Here is a 13,827-nt window from a genome sequence, read left to right as displayed (position 1 = left end):
GCAAGAAAAAATATGAAAAGATACATAATCATGTTGTGGAAAGCACAACTATACAGACATCATTGAGAAATAGGGCTAAGAAGTGAATATTTAATCGCACATTTCATTATCCTAAAAGAATTTCTCTTCATCGTTTTGCTTGACACAGTGGTAAAAGTAAAATGCATCTGGGTCATGTGAACAGTTGTTGATTTTGGAACATTGCTCATTCTTAGTTACTTTTCTCATTTTATTTTTAGCAAAAAAGAAAAAAAAAAGAGAAAAAACCCCAAAATAACCCCAAAATCAAAACAAGCAAACCAAACTATCTGAAGAGGTGAAACACCCCAGTTTCTAGAGCGGATCCAGCTGCATTAACTATCCAACCCCCTCTTGGAAAAAAAGCATTCTGACAACTGGAGAGCAGATGCAACGTGTGGAGTCAGGGAGGTCAACAAAAACAAGTGGAAAAAGAAACCAAGGAAACAAGTGAAAAGAGAAAGAACGTTAGAGTATTAATGCAGGATATTAGATCACTCACGATAATATTAAAGTGAATGGAGTGAGAAAAAGAAGAATCAACACAGGAGCTGACAAAAAACACGAGAGAAAAAATCAAAGAGATATTAGGGTACAATTTAGATCTTAGCCATAGTAGCCTGAATTCAGGGTAAATCTTGATTTCACTAACATCACGACAATTTTATATAGCGGAGATAAAAGCCGTCCTGCGAAGTCATGCAGAACCACTGGCCTGGAGGGGACATTTGCTCCGGAGTTGACCGCGGGCTGGACTGGGCCCCCACCAGGCCGCTTGCTGCCCGCTGCTGCAAACACCGGGAGGCGTCCGGGTCTTTCCCCGGCAGCGGCGAGGGAAGGTGCCGGCAGCGGGGAGAGCCGGGGAGGTGCGGGAGGGCAGAGACACAGCAGGAAGGGCCGGAGGAGCTTCTAGGGGAGACCCTCGGGCCCCTTGCCCCACTCCCAGCCCGGCCACGGCCATCCCCTCCGCTGCCCCTCTCCCTGGCTCTCGACCCTGCTAACAAGCGGCTGCGAAGCATTAGTAGATAAGCTAAAAAAAAAAAAAAAACAAAAACAACCCACCAAAACAACCCAATCCCCGCGGTGGACCCTGTCGCCATCTCCAGGGTACCTCCGCCCCGGGCTTCCCCCTTCCCTCCCGCTCCGGCTTTTCACAAATAATAAATTTATTTATTTTCTCTCCTTGCAGCAGTGAAACATGGGGGGGTGGAGTGGGGTGGGGGAATCCAATGAGAGAAAAAAGGTCTCCGCTTGACCTCCCCAAAATCAAAGCGCACAAGGGTTTTCTCTGTCAGGCCGGCCCCGCCGGTGCCGGGGAGGCCTCGCCTCGCCCCGCCGTGCCGCCCCGCCCCCGCGCCGGGCAGCGCCGGGCCCTCCTCCGCCAGCTCCTGCTCCGTGCTAGCGACGGCGCTGGCCGCCCGCACGCTGGGACAGAGCTGGTCCCTGGAAGAAGATCGTGATAACAAACGGTTGTGTCCAGATGTTCCGCTTTACCGGCCCTGTGACACACGGCATGGACTTGGCAGGCTGGATTTCAAAGAAAAGGGAGTTGTTTTTTTTTTAAAAAAGCAGAAAGCGCTAGGTTAAAATGCACACGCCGAGATTTCCCTAGTCGCTGGGTAGGCAACTGAATCCGCTGGAAACGCACTCCGCAAACTGGACCGGCTCTGCTGCCCCGGCCGAGCCTTTCTCCAAGACAACAAATTGCAAAATTTTAAAGCAAGTAGGCGATGCAACAACAACCAAAAGGCCCCAGACCTTCCTTCGCCCCCCCCCTTCCCTTTACAACAATTATATATATATATTAGCAAATCTACACATAGTGAACCTCTCCACCCCTCCTCTCCCCCCCCTCCCCCGCCCACAAAGCACGCTTCCCCAGACACTCCTCGTTTGGCATCCTACACCTACATGGTCCTGGCCGCGCTGTGAGAAGCCAAGGCAGAAGCTACGGCTCTGCCTCCCGAGGAGGGAGGCGCCCGGGGCCACCTGCTCGGTGCCGTGGGTGGTGCCCGGCCCCGAGCCCCGGCCCGCCGGGTCCCGGCGCTCCCTAGCTCGCCTCCTGCCTGCTGCAGCCATCCAGGAGCTCAGTCATGAAGGAGATGTACACTATGGCCAGGCGCAATGTCTCTATCCGGGAGAGCCTCTTCTCGTAGGCGAAGGTGGGCACCTTCTTCCTCAGCTGATCAAACGCCTCGTTGAGGTTGAACATCCTCTTCCTCTCCCGTATATTTGCAGCCTGGCGCTGGGCGTAGGTGATAACCCGCTTTCTCCTGGGTCTGTCCAAGAGGGAAGCGTTGCGCATCCTCTCCTCTTCCTCCTCCTCTTCCTCGTCTTCGGGATCTCCATCTCCGAAGGCAGCCAGGGGCAGTCCCCGGGCCATCCCCTCCCGGAGCGACAGGGCTCTGTCCCCGAAGGAAGGCCCGTAGGTGACCTCGCAGAGCCCCAGGCTCTGCCCGGCCCGGAGGGGACCCTGGGGGGCGCCCAGGGAGAGGTCGGCCACGAAATCCAGCACCGAGGCGCCCAGCATTCCCTCTGGGCAGGGCACTTGCGGGGCTCTGCCGTGCAGCTCATCCAGCAGCCCCGGGCGCTGGTGGGCTGGGAAGAGGCTGGCTGACATCTTACTTCAGAGAGGGCTTAATCTGGTCCCCCATCCCCAGCTCCAGCGGCGTTAATATTTATAACCCCCCGGATAACAGGATTAGCAGGACTAAAAAGAGCGGCTGTAAAATTTCTCGCCGTGATGCTGATGAGAGGAGACAGGCAGCCCCCTCGGGGACGCGTGGATGCTCCCGAGAGAGGAGTCCCCAGCGAGTCAATCCCGTCACAGCGATCAAGGACAGTTCCTTCTTGGCAAAACCCTCCCCTCTTACCTGCTGAGCACTTTTGTCTCTTCTTACACACCCGAAACCAAACGATTTTCAGCCTCTTTAAAGCCCGCAGCCTCAGAGCCGGGTCTCCACTGGGCTTGTTTCCCTGCTTTCTGTCGGGATCTCTGAACCCTGAGAGCCAGGCTGACAATTGATGTCAGGCAAGTGCATGTATGCTTTTAATGATGTCCTGAAGAGGGGACCTGCACGCAGAGGGTCACCGGGGAATGTTTACCCTGTATCCCAGCGCAATGGGAGCTGAATGACAGGACCTCCATTAGCCTAAGTAAGCATTGTAGGGGACCCGATATTGCATTCCCAGTAGTAACTGTTGGAATCGTCTCTCCATTCCCCCTAAATCCCCTTCAACTAGAGTTCAAACATCGTTCCAGTAAAAGGCTGCTTCGTAAAGCTCATTTTGGTTCAGACAATCTCAAAGCACTTGCTTTGAAACTCCTTCCTCCTGCCCATGAGACGACGGTAAGCTTGTCCTATTCAGAGCAGTGGTTGCACTTACACCTTTGGTAGAGCCGTCCCGGTCACCGGCAGTGCACAGAGGAATAAACCTGACTGCAGGCACTGATAACGCAGGATACGTAGCGCAAAATACCGTGAAATGCATATAAACACACCCGTACACCCGACACCGCTGAATACCTTTCTTTGATCAAGGTTTCCTCGGGGACGGACGTTGGGGATTGTTTTGCTTGTGTCTTGGGAAGCTGGAAGAGGTTAGGGGTTGTGTCTTCACCCTCCCAGACCATAGACTGTCTCTAAATAAACAGCCTGGCCCTGGCAATCCCTGGCAGTGTTAGACACACCCAGGTTGGATCGGATCGATTTTCTTTGGCACACGATTTGTGCAGACAGCTCGTTTAGGAGTGGCTGGCCATTACTCTTGCATTGCCTTCTTAAACCCTAATCTTCGCCTTTGTCATGCATTGTTGCCACTCTCGCTTTGGGGCTAATTAGTCTCTAATTTCTAAGGGGCTTTCAAAGCCCATCAGATCAAAGGAAGCTGGAGGGGGGAGGCAGCCGAAGGATCCCGCTCGGCGAAAATCCTTCCTGTTTGCCTACAGGACCGCAAACATTTCCGACCGCGGACCGGGATCTGCCGTCATTTACAACACAGTGAGCGAACCACGCATCCCTTTTTCCTGGGAAAGATGCCGCGGGAAAGACACTTTCTGTCCCAGTTTCCCTCCTCTTCCCCCCCCCCCCCCCCCGCGGGCTGTCAGAGGCGCGGGGCGGGCATGGCGCTGGTTGCGCGGCGCGGAGCGGCGCGGAGGGTTGCGGAAGGTGAGCGGGAGCGGAGCTACATTGGACAGCTCCGGAGCGGCAGGTACCCGGCGGCCCTGCGGAAGGCGGGACACACACACACACACCGCCCCCCCTTCCCTCCCCACCCTTCCTCCGGCCCGACACACAACCTGTCCCCATCCTGTCCCATTACCACCATCGCCACTGCCGCGGCAGTTATTGGCAGCGTCGCGTCTGCTTTAATGATTTAATGGCACGCCTAAGGCTAAATAAAGAGCAAATAGCGGGGAGACTGCTTTTATTCTTACTAGCGCTGAGAGGTTTCTTAGCGAAAAGGGAGACGTGCTTATTTATGATGAATATCGTTCATTAAAACACCTGGTGAATAAACTAATAAGGCAAAGATGAGTTGTAAAACATCTGTTAAGAGAAGTGCTGACTAGAGAGCATCCAAAAGTAAGTTGAAGAGCTCTGACTGGTGAGTGTTATATAAAAATGCTCGGTGGACGAAAAATCAGATAAATATTTATGATTGATCCGCAAAGGATTGTAACTTACTTGAGCTCCTTTTAGGTGAGGTGGCAAGTATTTCGTTTAAAGACACGGAGGTATAAATTAAGGACAAATGTCAGAAAAGATGTGTCACCACAGGGTGCAAAATTATCGGGGAAATACAAATACTTCGGATAATGAAACAAATGAATGGAGAAATGTGAAATCGTCGGCTCTGTGTCAATCTTCACACGAATTTCCAGTCGTTTGGGAAACTGGCGGTTAGAAGAGGATGGAGCAGCCCTTCACCACGATCTCTTCAGAAAAACCCCCTCTTGCTCACATCTCTAGTTTCAGATTTTTGCAGGACACAAACTAGAAAGACAACCGGAAGAAGAAGCGTTTTTTATTGCAAGAATGTAAAGGGAGAAGGTTGTTGAGTCAGTATTGCACCACAACGAGATATAAAACATTAAAGATTAATGCAGGCTGTGCCTGTCACTGAATCCTTAAAGGAAGCACTAAAGCCAGGACTAAGCCAGGACTGGGAGGTCCTGGCAGGAAATGAAGACTTGTAGCCAAGGTGAATCCTCCTGTCAAACAGATTTTTAATTTTTTTTAACTGCTGCCTTTTCCCCTGGGTTTTTTTTTCCTCTTTTTTGGGTAAAATATTGGGGTTTCTCTTATATTAACTATTTTAAATTATATATAATAAGCTCAATGTGATCTGAGGTATGTTTTTGAACATTTTTTCATATTTGTTGATTTTTATCACATTGGGGAAAGTATGGAGCTGAGGAAATGCATAATGAAGAATGCATAATCCAGTCTGCAGGGGACAGGTTTTCAGTGCATAGACAATACCACAATGTAGGGGAAACAGGACAAACTCTCATGAGAGGCTGCTTTATACTCTGAAATCTTCTCAGACAAGATTAGGTGCTCAAACGTGTGCTCTAGATTTCTTTTAACTAAGACGACAATTTACTCTATGATTGTTTACCTTCCTTCACCCACCTCCTGTCCTACCTTTTCATTTAACTTGTTTATCACAAAAAATTTTGCTCACAAAATGTTTACAGATGCTGAACAGCGATGGCTACATCTTCAAGCCACTCTGCAACTATTTGCATAATTATTTTTCTTCAGAAATATCTATGATATAAGTCTTGATAATTTTGAAAATCAATCTCTCTTAACAAGTCTCCTTACATAACAAATCCAATATCCTTTGTACTAGTAGGTACGAGGAGAATGTACATTTTAATTCACTGTACTTCTATGGAAATAGTTTTACTCCTTTTACAATCCTGCATGCTGAATCCCTGTGCAGATAATTTTTCACATTGTCACACAGGAAAAGTCAGCCACTCCGATGACTTAGCATTACTGATTGAGGTGTTATAGATTTTAACCGTGACTTGTACTTTACTGGAAAATTCATTTTTTTGGGGGGGGATGCTGAAATAAGGGGACACTGTCCATCAGACATGACTCTGCAGGTAAGGAGCTGAAAGTTGCTGTCTACTCTAGAAACCACAAAAAATTAGATATGCAACCAAAAAAAAGTCTACACACTTTGCCTGTAAAATGGCAAAAATCTTCTTTCCTTTAATTGATCCATTAATAGCGGAGAGTTGCTATCATTCTCAAACCCTGGCATGAGTAACAGAAACAGCGGTACTGTGTAGCAGGCTAACACTATCTCTCAGCTTACTGGCATTGCAACTGTCTGGTCTTGTTGTTAAACCTTAAAATTACAGTAATGTCCATGGATCAGGACATCATTACCTCAAAACACAGAGCAGTTCCTGTCCTGTTGAGCTCATAGTTTGCATTCCTGACAGATCAGACCAGATCAGTGCAGTATACATGTGTGGAGATAGGGAGAACTTGCAAGAGTATGGATAGAGTTTGGAAAATATCTCAGCTTGACACTTGCTCAGTCAATGGTGGAAAGGAAGGGACTATGGGCACCACTGATGAGTTAATACAAAAAGGAAGTTTTTAAGCAAAGCTAGCTGAAGACTTGTTATTTTGATGCTGGAAGAATGTAGTAGTATTCAGATGAAAGTGGAGCAAAATGTGATTGCATGTGGTATCACTGGAAGGGTAAAGGAAACCTCTCGTGTCTCAATGCATTGTAAGATTATATAGGCAGGGAACACTGCACTGTGATAGACTTTATGTTCAAAGAGTTTATGTCCGAGTTATTTGTGAGGCTGAAGGAGGCCAAACAAGAAGTATTAAATGAATTGGTAAATACTGTTTCAAGTGGCTTGCAAGGAAACGAGAAAGGAGGAGACTGCTGAAGTCAAAGTCAAAGCTAATGCAGACCAGAGGAAGCAGCATTGCGATGGTTGGAACAGCTGGAAAAGCCTTTGATACGTTGGGAATAGATGAAGTATATGGAGACAAGGACAAGTTTACCTCACTTTGACTTCTGCAGGTCTCATATGCTGAAAGAATTCATTGGCTCCATCAGTTAGGAAAAATAAAATGGATACTAGAAATAGGCTCATATTGTCTAACGCTGGCTCTTATCCAAGTACCAAGTTATCATGGAGACACTCTGAGTCCTGCAGAGATGTGAGCACTTGCAGTGGACTCCGCAGACTGTTTGAAGTCTGTCTCCCCTGACAGACTGTTTAAGGAGTTTGAGCATACTGGCTTCTAACTCAGCTAACTTCAGTCCTGTGGGATGAACCTTGGCCCTAGAAATAGCAGTTTATGAATAAACACTAGAAAAAAGACCCAGTAAGATATATATCCAGAGTGTGTGGGCAAAGACAACTGGCTATTTTGGGGTACAGTGACTAGAATCTGAATCTGTAAGAATTCTCTGTAACCTTTTTTTCCCCCAAATACCTTACCTGCATAGACAGTGTAAGAATTAACATTATTGCTTATGTTGATGATACATATGAGTGCCTTCTGCTCACAAAGCAGGTGAATTATTACCAGTCCAGTGTAGTGACTATTTCTGTTCTTAAAATCAGAATATATCCAGTGAAGCCAGAGCATCACAGTCTGATCCCAGCAGTAATTTCAGGCACTGATCCTGACTGTATGAATGCATCCCTGTGTCACAGCCTGTCTTTAATAGGGCTCCAATTTGAATACAAGCATCTACTTACAAAAATCAGGTTTCACAACTTGGCTGTCCCTGAAAAAAAATGTGACATTCAGTAACATCATTGGTCCCTGACACAGGAAATCAAAGGCAAAATTCAATATTTTGAGCAAAACCTAATAAAAATAGGTAGGTTCTGCCAATAAAGTGCAATTCATTTTTATTTACAGTTGTATTACACACCATTTGAAGAGTTTAAAGAAGTAACTGTTAAAATTTCCCCATACGGGACCTAATGACGAAGGAAAATTTTGTAAGTGCAATTTTGGGTAAATCATAGACAAATGAAATGAATAGCTGTGGTTAGGGTGTGATGTGATTCATCATGCCTGCAAAGTTTTACGAATGATACTTTTTTCCTTAATCATAACCTTAGGGGTGGGAAGGATTGAGACCAGGACATGTATTAAGGTTGGAATGTCAAACTTTGAATTTCCTGGCTTTTTATCAATGTGCATGAAAAAATGTGATGCTATTTAAATATAGCTTCTTTCATCTTGATTTTGCTATATAAATATTGTTTGTGGAAAATGGAATGCTCTAAAAATGTATATTGTTTACCTAGGAGTCTAGATTTTTTTTTTTAAATCTTTATTACAATTCATCAATTTTATTATTATGTAATTATGTACTAGAGACATTACTGAATGCTTTTTTCTCTTCCACTTCTCACAATTTGTAAAAGGCAGGGAAAAGTCGGGCTGAAAGCTATAGCTACTAAAGATTTTGCCTATATTTCAACAGAATAAATCTTTACTTACTAGTCCTGAATATTCTCTTAACAGTTTTTGGCTTTGTGCATATTTATGACAATGGTCTCCAATTACAGTACTGCATAGTATCATTCCCACTGAATTTCCATTTCATTCCCATTCAATGCATTGGAAGCTACTAATATAATGAAGAGTGTTTTCTTTCCTTCTTGTTGCTCAGTGGTTTACCTTCTTTTTTTTTTTTTTTTTTCTGTGCTGTATAAACCATGATTTAAAGATAGGATGAATAACATTTCTCATGCTGTATCAGCTGCCATATCAATGTGCTTGATAGATACGGACTGGATAAGTATTGTTTCTGTTTGCAGATGGGAAGCAGAAATAGAACAAGATGGCAAATAGAAATGGAACAATTATGGCAAATAGAACAATATGGCAATTTAGAATTGAGGGTTCCTATTTGAGTTATCAGTAATTTTATTTTAGTGAGCATACGTGTTATACAGTCTTTTTACCTTAAGAAGACCCTATTAAGCTACTCAAGTGTGAGCACTAGGCCCTTCTGTAGGTGGTATACAATTTTATATGAATTATATGTAATATATGTTAATCAAGTGATTTATTAACATATTTCTGCAACATGTTTTTATTAACAACATGGAGATAAATTTGCTTACTAACTTAAAGGATTTGATTATGGAAATGCATTTTATTAAAAAACCCCCATGTTAATTTTATTGTTATTTGCTAGATTTTTTAAAGTAAGCTGCAAAATGAAAGCTTCCATCCTATGATCCACTACATTATCCCCACCTGTGTCTGTGGCAGGGCTGAAATCTTTAGCTCCATCACGCTACTTGCTGCCTTTAAACCTCTGAAGCCAAAAGTTATCCTCCCCATCTACCAGCAGGACCTGAGGGAAGATGGCATACTTTGCCAGAAGATTTCACAGATGTTTCGTGGCAGCAAAAGAGTATTCAGGAGAGGACGACTTGTTCCTGTCTACAAAGGGAATGTGACTTATTGGCACTTCTCATTTCTGACAAATTAGATCCAATCTGATCTATGTCCTCCAGTATGCCCTTATCAATGTCCTGTCTCTTTTTGTGTCATGATTCACTGTCATGTCCCATCTCTTCTCTCTTACACTGTCCTTTCTCCTGTCCCCCATTCTTTGGCTTGCTACCTTAGTTTCCATGTGGAACCTGGTTTAGTCTTACCTTCCTGGGCTTCATTCTTCTACTCACCTCCTTATGTTCAGCTGTGTTTTCCCCAGACTCCCACTTCTCACAGTTTGTTTATTTTTTGTCTCTCTTTAACCGTATAACCCATTTTCATTCGCAGTTAGTGCTGTCCGTCCCCAGGCCTTGCCCTGGCACAACAGCTCAGAGCTGTACTAATTTTACCCGCCAGTGAGCTCGAGCACAGGTAGAATCCTTAAGGAATCTGTGGATTCTAATGCAAATGTATAAACAATCGAGAATGTTTAAAGACTTATAATTTGTAGTTTGCTCTTGCAGGACAGGTCTGCAATGAGATATCTGAAAGTGTACTCCTCTCAAAAACATTTGATTTTCAGAATTCGAAGGATGATGAAAACAATGCATTTCCCAGTAGCTTTGCTTTACACACAATCATTTTGACTGGATTACAGAATAAAAAGATATCATTAATGTTGGTGTAACTGATTTTAACAATTCATGACATTATCAGTAATAATCATATTAGCATCAATATTAAAGTTACTTAAACTGGTATTAGTTATATAGATCCTTTTTATAGGTGCAACAGCTAGAAGGTAAAGAAGCCCAAACACGAGAATTTACATATAGGGTTTTAACTATTATTTGAGCTCCCTTTGTTATTCCCCTTAGGATTCAAGAAAATATCTCATTTTCATCTCATTTTCATGTCGTTCGTTCAACAAAGAAACTTACATGCAATTGTGTCATAGACACTAATTTGTACAACATAGCTAATATGACACTGTAATTTTATTTGGCTTGGGTAAAAATAAAATAGTATATTAATCATTTGGAGTTATTGCACACAAACAATGAGTCAGGATGTTGGATTTTTTTTTTTTTTTTTTTTTTTTTGGAATAGTCACACTAAAGCAGTCTCTCCTCCTCACTGTAAGCAGGTCACTATATCACTTGTTATCCTTCCTTCTATTTTCTATGTATTTTAGGTTGTGACAAAACCAAAATCTTGCTATACTGCAGAATTTGGTGCTTATCAGTAGTTATAATGCAGGAATTATCATGAATGAGTAGAAGGGTTTTAGAACTAAATAAGGAGCAGTTGGGTATGTTCGTATTTGGGAAAGTGCTGGCCTGGCCCTAGCTATCAAGGAAGAAGACCAGACATTACTTTTGTGGAGGTGAAATGTTTCTCCCATTGCCTCCCCAGCATGAAGAAAATTGGGAGGCTTTCCTCGGTTATCCCCTCTGATTATCACAAATGTGTTGCTTCTCATCACGTATTGGATTAGAAGATCTTCCAGACAGGGATCAAATCTTCCTTTATATTTCTGCTGTGACTAGCAAGAGGGGAAGCCCAGACATTACTGGGCTCTTTAAACATTACCAGACAACGAGACAAAGATTAGCTTTTATGCAGTTCATGACAAAAAAGGTATATTTTAAAGGGAGGAAGAGTTAAACAGTCATAGCCTAGCCAGAGAAGTGGAAGAAGGAGGTGTGAGTACACACTACCTTGATGGCGGTGGTGTGGAGGGAAGGTGAAGCCTTTCCTACTGCACCAGTAGGGCTGGAGATTTAGAAGGGAGCTAGAGCTAGTTCTGGGAAGGTTATCACACACAGATGAGGCCCAGAGCTCTTGGAATTGAAAATGGTTTTAATTTTTTAAATTCAAAATTCTGTCCAGTGAAGGGAAAATATAACAGAGGCAGGCTGAATCTAAAAGTTGTAGCAACTATTGTAGTGCTACTCATGGACACAGTGGTTTGAGGGCACAATAGTAAATAAAACTATACATAAGTAGTAGATTTTAAAAGTAAATAGTGAATATAAAATTCATTCAAGTGAATGTTCAAAGCCATAGAGTGAGGAATGAGGACTCATACTACACCTATGCTGTAAGCTCACCGATCTCAACACAATTTCTTCATGTCCTCTTTTTTCTTCCAGGTCATCTTTGCTCCAGATTTGCCCAATTTCAGAGAATTCCTGAATAATGCAGTCTCATCCCCCTTTAGGGATTTTCCCCAGGCTAGTGATGAGGAACAGTAGTGTCAATTCATTTACACAAAGGACATGGTGAATCACAGACAACTTCATCCTTGCATTTAAAATACCCCCAGAACACAAGTGCAATTATGTAAGCACTTAAAAAAAGACCTGCAATTATTTACAGCTACCCACATCGATACAGCGTCCTGGCTATGGCATGTTGTAGAGTGCAACATGAGTTAAAAAGTGAGTTGTAGAGATTAATATTATTCTGTTACTCTGTCTTTTCATGTTGGCTTCCATTCAAACATCATGTAGAGTGGTCTAAACTGCAGGTACAGGCATGTACATAATACACCTGCAAAACATGCAAGTGTATCACCTTATGAAGGAGCAAACTGAAGAGAAATAGGTTCAATTATTTGCATTGGATTACTAAAATACATTAGTTGCAAAGCTAAAAGAATAAACCTGCTATCTCTGGCCTACTACCTTAATGCTTTAATTGCTTGGTAATCCTGGCTCACAAACTCAGGGAAAGTCAAATCACTCACTTTTGCTTTCAAAGCTAAACTTCTCTGGGATTATCTCATTTGTGAGACCAGATCCAGAGAAAATAAGTTAGGAATGGAACAATCTCTTTTAACTTTATCTCCAGAGAGACTGAATAATTAGGCAAATCTATTTTCTTTTCTACTTTTCAGAAATAAAAAGGACACGTATAAATCTTATTTTACTTAGCTCAGGTAGAAAATCAACATCGTGAATTAAAACTTTGATATACAGTAGTACACAGTACACATTCAGAAAGAGTGTCCGAGGATGTTAAAGATTAGCCATGGTGGTTTTGGTTTAGTCTTTATTGCTATGAGAGATTTTTTCCAGGATTTCTTGACTCATTCCTCTAAGCCTGTGTTGAAAGGGAGTTTCTTAATGCATTCTGAAGCAATCACATCATTTTTAATCTTTTTTTCACTTACTGGTTAGTACTGGAGTTAGTTTCTTCAGAATATTTTAAACCACATTTGTTTTAATTGCATTGTGCATTTTCAAAAGTATTGATATTATTTGATTTATTATTGAAAGACAAACATAGCAAGAATGCTTTCAAGAAGTTAGGAGAACAGGGAGTTCTAGTTAATGGCCTTTTAAGATTCAAACCCATTATCCTACCAATAATTAAACTAAAATTAATGATTGGATAAAAACAACTGTAGATCTAAGTAGTTACTAAGAGGCATATTTACCCCAGTGCTCTTTTCAGTGACAATGGATTCACGAAAATTTTCTGCTGGCCGTATGTGATACATATTAGGCCTTTTACAAAATAGTTCTGCTCAGAGGGATGAAAAAGAATAAAAAAAACTTGCAATACCACTCTGCAGCTAAAACCACAGGTGCTGTGTTTTCAGTCAATGATAGAACTTATTGTTATATAGTCAGTCTTAAGCTTGACAGCAAAATGTAGGAAAAATAAAGGAACTCAATAAGGCAAGAAGTCAAAGGTTTAAAAATAAACAGTTTGGGTTCCCCCCCCCCCCCCCACGAGAGAGGTTCTCTAACACTGGCTTAGAGAAGAAAACAAAAAGATCCAGTGGATCCCTTTCAGAACTCGGACTTTTCATATTTTATCTGCTACTATTTCCCATTTTATTTTTCATGTTTCCTAAGCAGAAGGCTTACAGAAAAGCACCATGAAGCCACAGGAACACCTTTGGTCCATCAGCCTACAGAAGTCCTTCCTTATTTCAGCTTCACAAGTCGGAAAGTGGTGATCAAGGACCAGTGTAGCCTTATGCATCCACTTGACTAGTCTAAGACTTCTCACTAGCTCTCCTTTTGGCTAAACAGGAACCTTCCTGATGAATGAAAATGCAAAGGGAACATGCAAGAAGTGGAAAGAAAACAGATGAGAAAGCACATTTACAGTACTTTTCTTTAGTATTTGGCGACAAGAATGTGAAGACCAATACCTAGTCAGAGCTAAAAGTAGTCAAGAACATAAAAGGTGGTGAGAGAAGACTTCGCAGATATCTTAGTTGCAAAATAAAGTTCAGGAAAAATGTGAGTTTGTTGTGGTAGGCAACCTAATGAGAGATGATACGCAAAAGGCTGAAACATGCTTCATCTTTTTTTGTCTCTGTTTT

General features: G+C 42.8%; 1 protein-coding gene across 1 annotated transcript; it reads right to left on the bottom strand.

The window, feature by feature from the left end:
- Positions 1-2,068: 2,068 nt before the first annotated feature.
- On the bottom strand, positions 2,069-2,638 carry FERD3L (Fer3 like bHLH transcription factor). The gene has a single exon (XM_054817705.1). It carries the CDS (start codon positions 2,636-2,638, stop codon positions 2,069-2,071), a length of 570 nt encoding a protein of 189 aa, XP_054673680.1.
- Between the last annotated feature and the right edge of the window lie 11,189 nt (positions 2,639-13,827).

The sequence above is a fragment of the Grus americana genome, chromosome 2 (assembly GCF_028858705.1).
Source record: "Grus americana isolate bGruAme1 chromosome 2, bGruAme1.mat, whole genome shotgun sequence".
NCBI lineage: Eukaryota > Metazoa > Chordata > Aves > Gruiformes > Gruidae > Grus > Grus americana.
Note: the sequence above shows the minus strand (reverse complement) of the source record. Positions and strands in the feature narration are given on the sequence as shown.

Bases quoted from the DNA above. Each gene is read 5' to 3' on its own strand.
- FERD3L (XM_054817705.1), bottom strand. From the start codon at position 2,638: ATGTCAGCCAGCCTCTTCCCAGCCCACCAGCGCCCGGGGCTGCTGGAT.